This window comes from Balaenoptera physalus (genome assembly GCF_965194825.1).
Source record: "Balaenoptera physalus genome assembly, chromosome: 10".
NCBI classification, from domain to species: domain Eukaryota; kingdom Metazoa; phylum Chordata; class Mammalia; order Artiodactyla; family Balaenopteridae; genus Balaenoptera; species Balaenoptera physalus.
Window position 1 is genome coordinate 36195478 of NC_138889.1, and position 19165 is coordinate 36214642.

General features: G+C 34.9%; 1 protein-coding gene across 2 annotated transcripts in view; it reads right to left on the reverse strand.

The window, feature by feature from the left end:
- Positions 1-19165, reverse strand: part of CNTN5 (contactin 5) — a 1367783-nt gene that overhangs the window by 520087 nt on the left and 828531 nt on the right. For both annotated transcript variants that reach the window (XM_082409880.1, XM_082409881.1), the window contains one exon: positions 11154-11375. In XM_082409880.1, coding sequence (XP_082266006.1) covers positions 11154-11375 — 222 coding nt within the window. The remainder of the gene's footprint in view (positions 1-11153; positions 11376-19165) is intronic.

The following is a 19165-nucleotide window of genomic DNA, read 5'->3' on the forward strand; positions in this document are numbered from 1 at the left end:
GAACTTAAGCCAGAACCACCCACCTAAACCACCCACAGATTCCAGACCCACAGTCTCTTTGAGAAAATGAAAGATTATTCTTTTAATTTGCTAAGTTTTGAGATAATTTTTACACAGGAATAGATAATTAACAAACTATTTTTTATCTCCCTATGTTACTTATATGAAAAAGTGTTTAAGACAAAACATAACTATGAAATCTATGAACGTCCCAGGAAAAGTAAAGTATAAAAATATCATTTACAAATAATCATACTTGGGAGAATGAAAATGCTTTATTTAAGTTTTATTGAGCCTTAAACATTTAGAATTGGAAGGATAATCTTTCCATTCTAATAATCTCTAGGATATTTATCCAGTTTTAGCTTCATCACTTATAGTAATGTATGAAGTCTTAACAAATTACTGTTTTATTGTTAGGATTCTCAAAAATAAAGTATGCCTTAAATAAGTAACATAAGTTTATGTCCTAGATGAAGACATCTTTTGATTCAATTCTGTTCTAAAATAAATACACTTTACTCAAGATTTTATCATAATTGAGTTGATTAGCACATCAATAATACCTTGCTTAATTTATGGAAATTGCCATTAAGATTAGAATATGAAGGCTGTTCCATGAATATCTTATGTTCCTCTGATAGAATATTATGTAGAATAAGAAATTAACCAAAATGATACTTTTTAACTTTAAACTTTAATTTATTGAAAAACAAATTTGTTTTAATATAACGAATAGACTGACCTGGAACGATTTGAATCATAATCAATTAATAAATGAAGAAGAGTATTTTAAGTGTATACTTATACTCAATGTCAAAATGATCATCTACAGTGAACTTTTATGTCATCATTAGCACACAATTATATTTGATAGGTTTTGTCTATTCATGTGTGACAGGAACTGGTTAGATGCTCAATAATCCCATTTATTCTTCCTAAGAACACTGGAATACTTTTTTAACCTTTCTTATGATTGGACTGGGACTCCAGTGTGACTTGCTTCTGGACTGAAATAACATGTGTGAAATCCAGGACTCGTCACAAAAATCATGCATGGCCCTCCAGCCTCTCTCTCTCTTCACCTGTAAATTAGCTGAAGGTAAAAAAGCAGTAAGTGCCAGTGAGATCCTAATAGATATCAAAATATTAGATGGTTCCCAAACTCTCCACATGGAGAACCATTCATTGAAGAACGAAGTGGAATGGGATGTGAATAGAAAAGAACATTTATTGTGTCAAATTGTTTATTATAGCATCCAGAATTATCTTGTCTTGATTAATATTACATTTAAAAGCAAAATAATTTTGAAGCTTTTAATGAAGATATAATTTGATTAGGAAGCAATGGTCACTGAAGTATATATCATTAGATTATAGAATCCTGCTTATATTCTCCTTTCCAAGTTCAGGCCTTTGGATTACTATTTAGTTAAGTATAGTCTTAGGCCATGGGCCTATGACAGGAGATATTCAACCATTCCACCTCATATCTAGCTATATCAGGTTATAGTGCTCCAGTTTTTATAACTGGTTTTCTACTTAATCCTTTAGTCCCAGTCCTTCTTCACATGCTCAAATTCTGAAAACGGGTTTTCATCCTGTGTCTCTATTTCTAAATCCTTTTTTGTTAACCTTTCTAGAAGGTCCAGTGTTATTATTTAGACATTTATATTATATGGATGTTATGCTTCTTGTTTTGCATTTTTACGTGGTTGACTTGCACTGTACAGTCATGTAATCAAGTCTGACTTCATTTTTGATCTTTGACTGTGGATGGCTTTCAAGCCCCACCAGTCACTTTTTTTCCTTTTGCTTCACCTCAGGGAAAGATGATATGCATCCCTCCCTTGACTCAGGTAGGAAAGTTCATAACACGAAAACCCAAGCCCACATAAGAACTCTCACCCCAGCTCCACTCCCCAACCACAACAAAAACTAATGCAACCCATTCCTTGCTCAAGCCATTTTCATACCAGCCTATCCTGCTCTCATCAGAAAGCTTCATGATGTGAAAAATAAACACTTTTTGGTATATGTATAGCATTATTAGTCTTTGCATTTGAACCAATTTTGTGTTATGGGATATTGATCTTGCCCTCTGTAGGAAAATCACATGGCAAGTTAAGGCTCAGTCACCTGGGTAGGTGACAGTATTCTTTAAGGGAAGCATATATCCTTCCCAAGGGGTTTGCATCCATGGAAGCAATATATCTTCAGACAGTTAACTAAAATGTGTAAGGTAGGCATGTGAGAAAGGTAACTCCTGAGTTTCTCTAGATAGCTTTCCTTAGGTTTATATCAGGAAAACAAAATATGCTCTGGGATCATCCAAATTATTTGGGCAAGATGGCATTACCTATGGAGGCAAGCCAAGGGCTAGGTTTGGAGGCACTTATGTAGAGTAACATAAATTGCAAATGTTTAAATTATACTTATAAATCATAAAATCATATATATGTTTTTTTTCTTTCTCCTTTTCCCTTCTGTTATTCCTGAGCCTCAGTAATAACTCCATCCTTTCTGGTCTCACCATGTCCAGAAAAACAATATAGAATTTAGGAAAAATTGCTACACATCCATCTTTAGGTTAGTAGTTCTCAAATTCTTTTAATAACAAGTATTTTATAATTTTCCTCTTATCATTCTTAAATTAATGGATATTCTAACCTACCTATATGCATTTTTTAATCTAATGAAGGGATAAAATAAAAAATAAGTAACATTATAAAATAGTATTTAATTCAATATGTAAATTCTCAAGAACAATTGTAATAGGAGACATAAAGAAGTAATCAAAGTTTGTTTTTGTTGATAAAACCCCCATGAATGTAGCAGCTACAAAGGCAAACTGATCTAAGTGTAGTATAGATTAATCAAATTTTATGAGTGTTATTGGTGTTAGGTGATGTGATTCTCTAAATGGTCAACAAATTCTGTTAAAGTTCTTAACAAAACTAAATATAATCTTGCTGTAATTTACACGTTTCTCATTGACATTTCCATTATGTACCAAAAATACCTTGCATATAATAAAGCACAGAGTTAGATTCTTGCCTCAGAAAGTTTTAAAGAGAATTTTCACTAATGTGAAAGTTTAGAAGGACATTTAAGAGTACTGTAATTATAGGTCATTTAGCACTCCTATTCTCCACTTTCTTTTTTTTTATTATTTATTTTTTAATTTAAAAAAATTTTTTTAACAGGCAGTCTTTTTTTTTTTTTTAATTTATTTATTTATGGCTGTGCTGGGTCTTCGTTTCTGTGTGAGGGCTTTCTCTAATTCCGGCAAGTGGGGGGGCCACTCTTCATCGTGGTGCGCGGGCCTCTCACTATCGAGGCCTTTCTTGTTGCGGAGCACAGGCTCCAGAGGCGCAGGCTTAGTAATTGTGGCTCACGGGCCCAGCTGCTCCGCGTCATGTGGGATCTTCCCAGACCAGGGCTCGAACCCGTGTCCCTTGCATTGGCAGGCAGATTCTTAACCACTGTGCCACCAGGGAAGCCCTCCACTTTCTAAATTAAAGTAGCATCCTTGAATCAAAATTAAGACAATCAAAACTACTCCACAAAATTTAAAAACACCTCTAAAGTGGAGGTACAACCCCTTCTTAGAATCAGACCAGAGCAATAAACCAGAGCCTAAAGTTAGCACTGTATTGACAGTAGTCTTTCATCAGAGATGCCTAAATAGGAGGACGAAGTTCTACTGTGAAATGATGATCCTGGGGTCCATCTACCCTTCTTCCAGTGGAGCTTTTGAAGCACTGGTATGTCATTTTGTTTATGGAGACATTGGTTTCCCTGTAGAGTCCTGTCTTAAGATCAAGCTGATATCTCATTTCCTCTAACCCTTTTTGAAATTTCTGTCACTTATTGAAAGGCTACCCAGATACTAACTTTCTTCCTGTAGGAGGGTTTTAAGTATCACCTTATCTGAGACTTCTACAGCCAGGTTCCCTAGGGAAGCCTTGCTTCTTGGTGTTGAAACACTGTTTTCAATTGTTTCCTGAATCATGACCAGACATTACCATGTCTACCTAGGTTCTAAACTTGCCTTTCTGACTTAAATCCTCTTTTAAACAATTATTTCTGTGTCCATTTTTCTCAAAGATTAGGCCTAATGCCAGATCCAATGCTCTCCACCTACTGGTTACCTCTAATTAATGGCCTCATCTAGCTTATTCATGTAATGTGAACTAAGCATATTGGTATTATGGTCTAGAGGAAATAACAACCTGTCATGTCCAATACAATTAAACCAAATTCACTTTTAATGATCATTGATATATTTTATGTGATAATTTCCAGAAATTTTGAAATGTTTAATTAGAAATTGCATTTTATGATGACATCCACAGTTAAAATGTGAGTAAAACTTTTCACAGTTTGTGAGAATATAAGATGAATTCTTAAAGAAAATATCCAAACCTTTCTTTAAGTTGCCTTTTAACACTGAAATTATGTTTCTTTATGAAAGTTAAACAAGTGTAAACTGTCATTATAAAACTTTCAAGGATTCCTAAGAATTGAAGAGCATGATTTATTAAAAAGCTTTGTGATGAATGTTTCATGGGTAGTAGTATGATGTTGTGTACATACTATACATTGACAGTCTAATAGATGTTTTCATCATTTTTAATGTGGCTATAAAAGAAAGGCCAGCTGATTCAGAGATGCTATCACTTATGAGAATAATCAAAATGTACTGACCCCATACAACATTCAGAAGATGTCAAACCACAAAGCCACCTTGTCAACAGATGGAAGACATTGTTTTTCCCTCCTTTTCATTTGTAATAAAAATAAACACAGTTTAGCTTAAAAATCTTCAGGCAAATATTCTGTCATGGTGTAGAAATTTAGCCTAAATTCAGATTTCAAATTCCTCAAGTACATGCCTCCTTAATTAAACAATATTTGTTAAGCTCCAACTAAGCTTTCACTGCTCTAAGTACTGAAAGAGAAAAAAGGTACGGAATATACAAGATGGTCTTTGCTCAAATGGAATATAGCTAAATTGGAGAGAAAAGCATACTAACAGAAGCTAATAACGATAGCTCTAAAAATTAAGAATACCATAAAACAAAAAAACAAAGTTTCAATGAATAGTCATGAAATGGTAAGTATTTTATTAAAAGATGGTTTTTAAACTGAGAGAAACTGGATCTAATTTATATAGGAGTATATCATCCAACTGAAATGCCTTTTTCCCTGCCCAGAGGGAACTCTTATTCTCATAAAAGATCATTTAAATTTTTTATTTGGTCCTCCAAGACAATTTATCAGCAAAGGGTACTTTGAGGAAACAACAGAAAATTGTCAACACAGAGACCACTTTGAGTCATGAGGCCATTGCTCATGTTCCAAGTCTAATCTGGAAATAAGCCACATCAACAATGAAATTCAGCCAAAGGTATTGAGAATGTGAGGCAACAAATCTGGTAGGTTGCAGGACTCTTCCAGACATCAGAAGCCAGTGGTAGAAACTCCAAAGGCTGGGTAGACTCAGAGTGCTACATAAATTGCAGGTAGTACTTATCATTGAGGGAATTAAAGATATCCAAAATTATGTACTTAAACTTCACGAAAAATAACTTGCTTCAGCTACTTTCAAGAACCACATTGTTTTTCCACCTGAGGTAGCATTTGTAGTCTCTGAATCCCAAGAATGGGCTTCACCAGTAAAAACCTAAACTTTCTAGTAAGAATCACTCTTAATCCTGACTGTCTCTCTGCAAGGAAGATAAAATATCTTACCTAACCATCTCATCACATATGGAAGAATAAAATGCACCCTACACTTAGTTTACTCCCACTAAAACCACAATAACAAGAAGAGATTAAGTCAAAGACCAAGTTATTGGATGTTCATTTATAATGGGATGAACAGGTATAGTGTCAGCAGTGGTTAATAGTCCTTGTCTACATTGCAAAATCCAAAACTAGGACATGTTTTGCAGTTGTTTGAGGTGCTGACTCATAAGGGCTTTCAATTAACCTATATTACCATGAGAATTTCCAATTTAAACTTTAGTCAATTTTTAAAATCAATTAAATGACATTGCTTGCATTCAAACAACTACTGTAGAGTAACTATTAACAACTAAATTTTTTAAAACTAGATAATACCTCTTGGTATAGGGAGCATTTCACTGGCAAAATTTGAAGTGATCATAGTCATTATCCAAAATAACAATATCAGGTTGAAAGAAAAATGACAATCAGATGACTTCTCTGATTGCTCAGCTCCAATGAACAGCATTCTCTCTTTCAGGTACTCTCCGTTTCTCTTCTCCCTTTCTTGAGTCTAGCTCAAAATTTTTTATTTATTTCCCTGGCTCTACTTCCTCACTTCAACCAAATTTCAGTGACTCACTGTTGTACTTTTCTGGTAGCCACCTTGTTTGCCTTCTCTTGCTCTGACATGCTCCTGCTGTTGGAAATCAGCTACCATGTTTTGTGCTACCCTATAAAGAGGACCCCGAGAATGACCTCTGGCCAAAGGCAATGAGTAGTTGAGACACTCAGTCCAACCACCCTCAGCAACTGAGTCCTGTGAACAATTATGCGAGGTAAGTGAGCTTACAAGTGGATCTGTACCTATTTGAGCCTTGAGATAAAACAGGAGTCTCACCTTGTGAAAGACACAAAACCAGAGGACAAGTTAAACCACATCTGTCTTCCTGACCCACAAAGATTGTGAGATAATAAACATAACTTTTGTTCATTTTGTTGATGTCCTCACCATACCTCTGTATTTGCTACAGAGCATTCTTCTCACAATATTGTGATTTTAAGGTTTTCTTTATAAGTTTCATCTATTTTATTTTTCTGTGTTATCTTGTGATTATCTCAACAGGTTGGTACTCTTTTTAGGCATCTAGTCCCTATAATCAGTCAAGATTTGTTTACTCAGGCCCAAATTAAGCATTTTCCTTTGGAACAGAAGTCAGATGAAAGCCAGAGTCTTTTGTAACCTAATGTTGGAAGTCATATAGTTATAGTCCATTACTTTTGTCAGAATCTATTCTCCAGAAGCAGGTTACTAGCTTCAGCCCACAGTGGAAGAAAAGGGATTACACTGTAAATACCAGCAGGTGGGAATCACTGTGACCTGTTTTATAGTCTACCTACTACAGGTGTCATCATATTATTTTCATATTTTATATTTTAAGAAAAAAAAATCACACTGTTGAGGTCATCTGTCTTCCCTATCCTGGTACCATTTACCTGCTCTCCTTTTCCCTTTGTCCTCAGAGGTAAACGCTATAGTCACTTGTTGTCTCAAGTTCATATATTAAAAATTGTATTATATATAGTTATCCATGAATATTATATTTTATTTTTATTTTTTTACATAAATGACATCATATGTAATATTCTGTAAATTTCCTTGTTCACTAACTATTATATTTTGAAGTATATCCATTTTGTTTCATAAAGATATGGTCTATTCTCTTTAACAGTCTTAATTTTTCAATGAACGAAAAACACAGTTTATGTATCCATTCCCCTTCTGATGGACATGTGAGTTGTTTTCAATTTTTTGCTATTAAACTTACATTGCAGTGAGGTACTTTTATATTTCCTTGTGCATGTGTGGGAGAGTTTCTCCAGGTTTTATATACAGAAGTAGAATTGCTTTCCCAAACTGATCTGCAAACAACACTTTTATGTTTCTCAGAAAAATCTTAACTCTATCTGGGGTAGTTTTGGGCTTCACTCTGAGCAGAAGTGGGATAACTTTCTATTCAGGCTCTGTTAGTTTTCTCATTTTTCACAAGAGCATGTCAACTCCAGCTTTACTCTCTATTAAGGCTAAAGGGAATTACCTGACAAAAGCCGTATGTCAGGCTCTTGTCAGAGAGAACAAACTCAAAGTCACATATAGCCAAGATCTATCAAATGCTCAGATGGGAAAACAATACTTATGGAAGATTACTTGGAAAATACTCAGACTATCCATTCTGCCTGATACTCTAAATATGGATTAAACTAGACCAGCAAAGGACTTAAATTATATCAAACTGATCCCTAGCCTAGAGCCTCGCCACTCAAAGTATGGTTCATGGACCAGCAGCGTAAGCATCACCTGGAAGCTTTTTATAAATGCAGATTATACGGCCCTCCCCTCCTGATCTGTTGAAAGGGGACGTATTTTAACAAGACTCTCAAGAGATTGTATGTATATTAAAGATTAAAGAAGAGCACAGTTTTAGATAATTACTTCTAATTTTGTTGTTGATGATTGGGTTTCATCTGCCTTTATCGAAGCAGATGAAACTCATTGTTATGTACACAATAACAATAATGTTCAGGTCATTGACCATTACATCAAATATTAAACTGTTAATGAGAACGCTCCAGAAAAATTTGTCTAATCTAGCGTCAGAAATAGCTGCATTTCTACCGAGTAACTGATTCATTTTAATCCTTAAAAGAGTGGGAAATGTGTAACTGATCAGAGTTTCTTTTTCTTTAACTAATTATCACAAATGGGACTAACCGATGACAGGCATACAGACACTTTGAATTAGTCTCAAACTTGGCTCCATTTTATGTCTCAATATTTGCTGTTTTCATCATTTTTGTATGTTTTAATTCACATTTTCTAGCTGTATTCTATGTATCATTGTGAACCACATTAACTTATATTTGGAACAAGAGAACAAAGGAGTAGAACACGAGGTGATACCAAATTATACCAAATACAATAGTATCCCATAGTTCCAATCACTCAGTCAATACATTCTCTCTTGGTGTCATCCTATAAAATAATGAATGAGGCCTAAAGAGGACAAATCCCAACACATCTCTGCCTGATGAGTATGACATTAGAGTTAATGTAATGGATTTTTTACAAAGAATTTATTTTTTAGAGCGATTTACAACAAAATGAGAAGGCAGAGATTTCTCATCTACCTCCCTTCCCCCCACATGCATACCTTCTCCCATTATCAACATCACTCACCAGAATGATTCATCACTCACAGAATGAACATCACTCACATTTTTACCAAAGATGAACCTACATTAACACATCATAATCACCAATAGTCATAGTTTATGCTAGGGTTCACTCTTGGTGTTGTACATTCTATAGATTTGGACAAATGTATAAGGATATGTCCATATATATATATATATATATATATATATATATATATATATACATATATCCATCATTATGATATCATTCAGAGTATTTTCACTGCCCTAAAAATCTTCTGTACTCTGCTTATCCATCTCTCCTATATGATAAGAGTATGTATAGTTTTATAAGAAACTGCCAAACTGTCTTCCAAAGAGACTGTTTTATTTTCTATTCCCATCAGCAAGATATGAGAGTTCCTGTTGCTCCACATCCTCAGCATCATTTGGTGTTTTCAGTGTTCTGGATTTGGACACTTCTAATAAGTGTGTAGTAGTATCTCATTGTTGTTTTAATTTTCATTTCTGTGATGACATAAGATGTGGTGTATCTTTTCATATAATTATTTGTCATCTGCATCTTCTTTGATGACATGTCTGTTAAGGTTTTGGGGCCATTTTAAACTCATGTTGTTGAAGTTCTTACGTTGATTTTTAAAAGTACTTTGTATATTTTGAATAACTGTCATTTATCAGATGTGCCTTTTTGCAAATATTTTCATCGAGGCTGTGGCTTGTCTCCTAATTCTCTTGATTTTTTTTCACAGAATATATTATGGAAATTTAAAAACTTATAAGTACTTTGAAAAACAAAACATTTTAAGGAACAAACACCATGCTTAAATAAAATTAAATGCCAGCACTATGAGATGATGCTCCACATGGCAACAATTTGCATAATCATGAGGCATGAGTTTGCCTGGGTTTGGTACCACAACCTAATTTGAAATTTCTAGGATTTTTCCAAGTAGTTTAGTTCTTACAAAATGTTTCTCTAAATGTTTAGTCTTTTATCAATCATAATTGAAATATATCCCAAAGTGTATTGTACTTAAAATCAGTAGATATATGAATGAAATTGGTTAGTTATTAGAAGAGTGACCTTGTCAAAGATACTTATCTGCCCCTTGAGTTTCTGTTTCCAAAGAAGACAGTAATAATATCCACTTCAAATGTTTGTTGACAGTATTATTGATATAAGCTATGCAAAAGAGACTGGCACAGAGCCTGGTAATAATCAAGCACTAGTGCTTCTCTCTGTTAATTAGCCTTGTACTGTTTTGTTGATATATCCAAAAATGACAAAGTTAGGGAACATTTAGAAAATGTTGTTCAAATCATAATGTTAATAGCTGCATAGTCATCCTTAATTTAACTGATTTCTTAGTGTTGGACATTTGAATTATTTCTTATTTTCTACTCATAAATGCTGCTAAGTATATACTTATATCTCTGTGTACATTGTTTATTATTTCCTTATGCAAAACACATTTCTAGAAATAAAATATGAGATTGAAGGATATGACTATTTTGAGGATCTTGATTTTCATTGTCAAATTGTCCTTCAGAAATTTAATATTTTTGCTTTCAGTATATGAATTTATTTAGTCTTAATCCTAAATCAGAATTGGAATCAATTATAATTAAACACATTAAAAAAATTTTGAAATAGGTGTGGAACATAAGACTAACTTATGACCAAGATGGCCTTAACATTTTCCTCAGCTTCACTTAACTTTTGACAGGTTTCCTCCTGACTCTGGTCCCCTAACCTCCATTTTCTTACAGCATTTACTTTAGAAGAACTACAATTATAAATTCCTTCTTTGCTTCTGTGAAATGTAAATCTTTACTCAGTCTCTTACCAGTTGTAAAACCCAAGAATGTCTTTCTCAAGGACCTGGGAGCCTTTTTTTTTTTTTTTTTTTTTGAAATGTAATCATCAAAAAAGAGAGGGTCCCTATTTCCCAGACTCTATAAGATGGTAAGAGGCTAACTTCAATAGGTACCAATTAGTAAACACAGATGGCCTTATTACACTGGACCAACTCCTCCTTAATGTCCTCCATCTTTCCAGATCTTAAAAACTCACTTTCTGTTTCACAGTTGAGTTTAACCTCTCTCCTCTATTGTAATAGGCTTAACTCCTACTGCAATAGTCTTGAATAAAGTCTTTTTTCCCTGCTTAACTCCAACAGGTGCAATTTTCTTTTGACACTTACCATCTTGTTTGAGGGCATCTGAGGAATGATAAAGATTGATGGGGGAATAATAATGTTGAGCTGCCCCTCGCCAGCTCGGTGAAGAAACACTCAGTGTTCCTAATGGAGGGCTGCTGTATCGTGGTCTAGTCTTTGAACCATAGAGGGATGAAGATGAACTCTTCTTAATTCTTAGCAAAGTAGCATATGAAGTAGGGAGACCAGGAAGAGTTCCAGAATATTCTGTAAATAAAAAATAATAATAATAAAAAGTGAATTCTGAGGAAACTAGTTTTTTTTACTGAAAATTTTTCTTCTGAAGACATTGTTGAAAATCTCCCTTGGAGATGCAACAAAATGCAAACTACAGTGGGAATGGAAAAAAATAAAATATTAAAAATATATTTTAAAACATTTTCTGAAAACTTTACTAGTTATAAAGTTGGTGTTTTGCAAGAAAGAAAGAAAGAGAGAAAAAAGACATGAAGGAGGAATGAAAAGAAAGGAAAGGAGGGACTTCCCTCGTGGCACAATGGTTAGGATCCGCCTGCCAATGCAGGGGACAGGGGTTTGAGCCCTGGTCCGGGAAGATCCCACATGCTGCAGAGCAACTAAGCCCATGTGCCACAACTACTGAGCCTGCACTCTAGAGCCTGCGAGCCACAACTACTGAACCCACGTGCCACAACTTCTGGAGCCTGCACACCTAGAGCCTGTGCTTGCAACAAGAGAAGCCACCGCAATGAGAAGTTCGTGCACCACAATGAAGAGTAGCCCCTGCTCGCTGCAAGTAGAGAAAGCCCATACGCAGCAATGAAGACCCAATGCAGCCAAAAATTAATTAATTAATTAATTTTAAAAAAAGAAAAGGAAAGGAGGAAGGAAAAGAGAAAAAGGAAGGAAGGAAAGGAGGAATGAAGGAAAGAAGGAAGAAAGGAAGGGAGGGAAGAAGGATGCAATCCATCCAAATTTCATTTCTTTTATTTTCCTTGTCAGGAATATTTGGTCTTAATATTAAAATATCCATTCACACACATTAAATCAGTTCTTTATTATTTAAAAATGAGAAAAAGAGGAAAACAGCATTATCAATTACATTCTACAAATATAAATTGGATCTTCATCACCTAAAATTTATCATATAGTAGGAAATGTGTCTAATGAAGCATATATATTTGCACTAGACTGTAAGTTATGCCTCATGTTCTTGAAAAGCAGTCAAATTCATTATGGAATGTAATAGATGGAATTTGTTTTGTAGAGTTTGTTATATATAATCTATATAAAAATATTATTAAGTAGGAATACTATTATGAAATCCCTACCTTTAATGATTATTGAGAAATGTATTGCCCATATTTTACTTTAATTTCCAAGATTTTTCATTAGAAAAGATATGCATAGTGCCTGAAGTAGATTGTACTGACTCTCCTTTATGACCACAGGGAAGTCAGTTTGGTGTATATATCAAACGATTAAAAACACAAACTAATTATGATGAATTCTAAAAAACAATTAAGAATTGGATTTTTTCTATATCTAATATCAGCTGTATTCGACAATTCGTTGATTTTGGAAATACTTTTAGGAGTCAGACATTTTTGGTCAGAGTATTTGACATTTCAACTTAATGGATGTTAATTTAATTTTGGATAAAAAATAATTTATATTTGTGAGTAAGCTTTCTCACAATTAAGATTATTTAGAATCATTATCCTGTCTCATAGAGATATTTTGGAATGCATGAAGCATTTCTGTGATTTGAAAATAACCCTTTAGGTGTTAAGCATCAAACTAAATTTAACATTTTCTGTTCTGTGAAATTGTAAATATGATTTCTCTGAAACTCAAAAAGGTATATTTTTAGATGCACTCCACCTTTAAAATGAGCATGATATGTGTAGTCCAATCCCATCAGGAGCTGTTAAGAGATTCATGTCCTTTAGTCTTTGTGTTCAACCACAAGTCTGGTAAAGGTGGATCAACTTTAACTGAAAATAGCTAAGCTCTCCTGGGCAAACTATATGAGAACAGATTATGGGTAGACATAAAATCTCTTTTAAAACCTGAAATTAAATGCAAGTTTTGGCACCTAGAGGTGTAAGGTAATGAAAAGAGAATGAGTTTCCTTTAAGGTAGTTTGTAGTTGTAGTCTCTGAACCTACTCATTTCTCTGTGCAGTCTGTTGCTTTTGTTTTAGCTGCCTACCTTGCTCATATAAGAAAGAAAAAAAGAACTGTCCCATGCTAGTGTTTAAAATTAAAATGGAGTATGAGAATGTGGCTTACAGTTCTTAAAGCTAGATAAGGATAATCAATGGAAAGCTAGAAGGGCCATAATGAGGTTCAAAAAAGCCAGGATCATGCTTGTAAAACATATATATATATATATAAACAAAATGCATACTGTCCAAGTGGTACAATAATTGGCTTATGACACTCCATGTAATTAGAGATGAACCAAATTAGGATTTGGTTGTTGTGTTTCACAACAGGATTTCATTTGTTATGTAATCAGTTGCATCTGTTGCAATAGAAATTACTTTTTCATCAATTAAAGTGACTCCAAAGCTGCTACTAGAAATCTAACAATTTATTCATTCATTCATGTATTCAAAAAGTGTGTAATGAGAACTCAGTAGGGGATAAGTGCGAGGGATACAAGGATGAACAAATATAGTTGTCTCTTCATATCTGCAGATTCTGCATCCACAGATTCAAACAACCAGAAATCAAAAATATTCAGGGAAAAAATTTTCCAGGAAGTTCCAAAAAGCAAAACTTGAATTTGCTGCAACCAACAACTATTTATATAATATTTACATTGTACTAGGTATTATAAATAATCTAGAGATGATTTAAAGTATTCAGGAGGATGTGTGTGGGTTATATATAAATACTAAGCCATTTTATACAAGAGCCTTGAGCATCCTCGGATCTTGGTATCCAAAGGAGTCTTGGAACCATTGCCCCATGGATTCTGAGGGAAAATTGTATTGCAACAGCCTTCAAGGAGCTTATGATCTAGTGGAGAAGAAAGGTAACTATGTGTGCAACTTTAGTGTGAGAGAAGAGTAAATTCAGGAACCTATGGACTCTCATCCACAGCTGAAGAATCCTCTCATTCAGCCTAGGGACATGAGAAAATGATTTCCAGTTGAAATACTATCCAAACTGAGCCCTGAAAGCCTGTTAGTGATTAGCTCAGCAAAACTCTGTGTAGGAAAAGAAAGATATTCTATACAAAGAGGAGATAGTATATGAAGAAGAACTGGAAAGGAAAGGCAGCATGTCATACTTGGTAGATTAAAATAGTCTGGAACCCAGGGTCAGAGGCATACAGGTGAGAGAAGAGGTAAGGCTGGATAAGTAAGCAAGGGACCAGTGATGAAATGCCTGGTATGTCAGGAGAAAATGGAAAGAAAACAATATGCATTTTAGAAGGATCACTCTGGCTGAAGTGCCATTTGGACTAAGACAAAAGGAAAAAAGACTACCCAAGAGCCTAAAACTGTAATAAAAGCAAAGATTAGTCAGAACTGAGAAGGTGATCATCTGTATGGAAAAGAAATCAATAAAATTACTGACAGATTGAATTGCAGGCAAGGAAGGGAAAGTAAGAAACTGAGGATGGTCTGTGCTACAAGAAGATGGATAAAAATGCAGGAAAAGGCACGTGCTTGAGATGAAAGCTCAATAATTTAATTTTGGGCAGGTAGAGAGCTAGAGGTGCTTCTAGCGCATTTATGTTGATTATAAAATTCTGTAAACATAAAGGCTCATGAGAGATTATTAAATGGTAACCAAATAGGTGGTTATAAAAACTATGAGAATTGATAAATTTGCCAATGAAATAGGTAAAATGAGAACTAGAGTGTTTAAAATGGTAACCTGAGGAGCACCAGCATTTCAAACAAAAGCGGAGGTAGTGGAACCTGGAAAGGAAAGAGGAAAAGCAGAAAAGTGGGATGTCATTGAAGGGAAGGGAAGGGAAGAGAGTCTTTCAAAGCAAATGGGAGAGCAGTAGACAGTGTTAAAGATCAGTGTGGAGAGGCTGCCCTGCAAAGAGGGGATGCCCAGCAGTATCAAGGCTGTCCTACTGCTCCACATACAATGCACAGTTGTACATGAAAGTGGAGTCAGAGTCAGGAGCTGAAGAGGAATTTCCAGGCTCTGGAGAGAGTCTCAAACCCCTAAGCTGTCATTTCCATTGCATTAGACGTAAAGACCCTGGACTTAGCCGGTAGCCTCCATTATTCTCCTGGTCTGAGAGCAACTGATTATTAATTCAGTGAGGTCTCCCTCTCTCAAGGGCAGTTTTAGTTCTTCTACCTGATGCCCTTCTAGCTGCCCAGGCTTTTTTTCTGACATCTCTGATTTTCCCACTCCGCGATCCAAGTTCTGGGGATCCTCAGCTCTGGAAAATAGATATATTAGCATAAATAAATGGGAAATGGTGTTTCAATTACAGGACTTTTATATTTACATCTTATCTTCTGTCCTCAACCTCCACACCTTGTTGGATCTCCTCATGATGGTGCTTTCTGTTTCACTGAGAAATTAGAAGAAATCAGAAGAAAGTGTCCTTCACATGCTCCCACCACCTGTATGTACACTCATATACCCTGCCTTGCATTCACTGATATGCTATGGATAAATAGTCTGTGCACCTATTAAAGGCCAGTTGTGTGCATTGAATCTCATTCCATCCTATCTTGACTCCTGAAGGGCATCGTTCTAGAAATTCCCCTCTGTCTCTCCTTCAGCATCAATCATCGTCTCCCTGTTAGATCGTTCCCATAACTGTACAGAAATTCCTCTAACCTTAAAAAGGCCACCTTGACCTACCATTTCTTCCACTTATTTTCCTTTACATCAAGACTTCTTGAGAAGAGCTAAGGATGGTCACTGTGTTCAATTCATCTCCTCCCCTTCTCCCTTGAGCCTATTCCAAGCAGCCTTGCCTGTACCACTCCACAGTAAAGACTCTCTTCCAAGTTAATAGTGACCAGGTCACTGCTAAATGTAAAGATCAATTATCACTCTACTAGGCCTATCAGCTGTGTGCAACATGGCTAACCATTCCTTTTTTCTTTAAATATTTTCTTCATGTGATTCCGGGATACTACAATCTCATGTTTTTATTCTTATTTCCTTGGATACTCCTTATTTCCTTGCCTAGTTCTTCTTTGTCTCTTCAACTTCTAAATGTTGGTGTACTATAAAAAAAAAAAATCTTCTCCATTTACACTAGCTCTTAAATGCTCTTGTTCATGAACATCAACTCCTTCCCAGATGAATTCCATGTTTACTCTAGTCTCAGTTACTTGGACCCAGCTCCAAGTCTTTGATATTCCGATATTTCCTACTCTTAACTCCTTCTTCTAAGTAATGTCTCTTTGCTCACTCTCCTTTAGTGGTTCTGCCTCAGCTCCTAAAAATTTCCTGACCTCTGTCCTAAAAGACATCTCTCAAAATAGATCATTTGGTAAATATTACTCAGGGTTCAGAATCTGTTTTTAGTCATCACTTCAAGAATTGTTATTTAAGAAATAGGAGAGTAGGTTGGGTCTAAATTCTGAGCCCAGGATTTCAAAGAAGCTTAGTGAAATATAAATACTAAGTGACAATCCAGTGGCCTCTGGACTGAATTCCTTCCACACATAACTCCTTGCTTGCTTTCAGCAAGCTCAAACATCATTTTCTCCCAAATTCACTCTTTTCTCACTCAGCATTCATTGACTTTTTCAACATTTCTTCATTGAATTTCTACTAAGCGTTGGGAAGTGGGGATACAGTTGCAAGTAAATCACATGCGGTTCCTGACTTCATGGAATTTACAATCTGGGAGTATTGGTAGAAGATTACACTTGAGTAAAGTATTAATAGAGGAACATTAAATAAACAAACAAAATTATTCTTAAAATATATAAAACTAAGAACTATGATACATATAATGAAGAAAAAGGAAAACAAAGGAAGCAGAGTGCCCTGGGAAGAAGCTTGCCAACAACATTTAGTTTTCTTTGCTGCTATCATGACTGAGTTACTGGGAACAAAATCTCTTCTCTTGGCTGTGGTGTGTACATCTTCCTCCTACACCTTGGCCACTCGTTTTATTGAATGAGAATTTTGGATCTGTCGGTAAACCTATCTGCAGTATAGGCTCCAAAGTTAGATGGCCTCATTGAATCTGGACTCTACCTCAAAGCAGCTCTGTGGCTTTGGGCAAGACATGAATGGCTCTGTGCCCCAATTTCCTTGTCTTTAGAATGGGGGATAACAATAGTACTTCCCTCATAGGTTGTTGTAGAGATTAAATAAAGCAATACACATAAAGCCCTTAGAACTTTAGAGCTTTACCTGGTTCACAGTAAGAACTCAATATATGATAAATATATTATCTGCACTTTTTAACATATGATATATATATATATATATATATATATATATATATATATATATATATAATCTGCACTTTAGTTAACACCCTGTACTACTTTCTGGTGGACATAAATTTTTTCCAGTTTTATTGAGATATAATTAACATGCAGCACTGTATAATTTTAAGGTGTACAACATAATGTTTTCACTTAATACACCATGAGATGATCCCCACAATGGGTTTAATGAGCACCCATCATCTCATATAGATACAACATCATATAAATAGAAAAAAAATTTTTTCCTTGTGATGAAAACTCAGGATTTACTCCCTTAACAACTTTCATTTATAACATACAGCAGTGTTCATTATCTTTATAATGTTGTACATTCCATCCCTAGTACTTATTTATCTTATAACCAGAAGTTTGTACTTTTTGATCACCTTCATCCAATTTCCCCTCCCCCAACCCACCACCTCTGGTAACCACAAATCTGATCTCCTTTTTTATCAGTTTGTTTCTTTGTTTGTTTGGTTGGTTTTGAAGTATAACTGACCTTCAATACTGTTAGTTCCTGGTAGATGAGCTAGTGATTCAATATTTCTATATATTTCAAAATGATCACCATGATAAGTCTAGCTGTCATCTGTCACCATACAAAGATATTACATAACTATTGGCTATATTCCCCGCACAGTGCATTTCATACCTGTGACTCATTTATTTTTTAATTGAAAGTTTATGCTGCTTAATCTTCCTTACCTATTTCTCTCCTCCCCCTATCTCCCTCCCCTCTGGCAACCACCTGTTTTTCCTCTGTACCTATGACTCTGTTTCTTTTTGGTTATGCTTGATCATTTTTTCATTTATTTTTTAGATTCTGCATATAAGTGAAATCACACAGTGTTTGTCTTTCTCTTTCTGCCATATTTCACTTAGCATAATATCCTCTAGGTCCATCCATGTTGTCACAAATGGCAAAATTTCATTCTCTTTTAGGGCTGAGTAATATTCATATATATATATATATATATCATATCATATCTTCTCTATCCATTCATCTCTTGATGGGCACTTAAGTTGTTTCCATATCTTGGCTATTGTAAATAATGCTTCAGTAAACAGAAGGGTGCATATATCTTTTCAATTTAGTGTTTCATAGTGGCTGCACCAATCTGCATTCCCATCTGGTGGATGTAATTAAATATTGGGCTTACTCCTTCCAGATTTGATTGGGTTACAAAATGAAAGTATAAATACCAAATTTTAATACTCACTTTACTCTGAGGAATTAAAAGCGTGAAAAATGAAAGAGGAATACTGAGACTTCTATTACCCTGACAGATAAATTCTCACGAGTAAGTTCCTAAGAAAAAATTGTGGCCCCTGATGGAAAACATAGATCTACAGGAAACTCAAAGCCTATAAATTCTTGTGTTTATATTGGCTAAATCAATACTTATCTATCTTTTTTCCCTATTCCTGTCCCGGGTTTGGAAGGAAAAGTGACTCATAATTTCTTTCCAGAGAAATCTTCATCAGTTGCTCAAACTTTTAATGAATATCTATGCTGAAAATGTCGGCAGAATCTAGTTATACATTAATCATTTTTTCTTCTATTTTTCCACTTCTCATAGATCAGACCTTA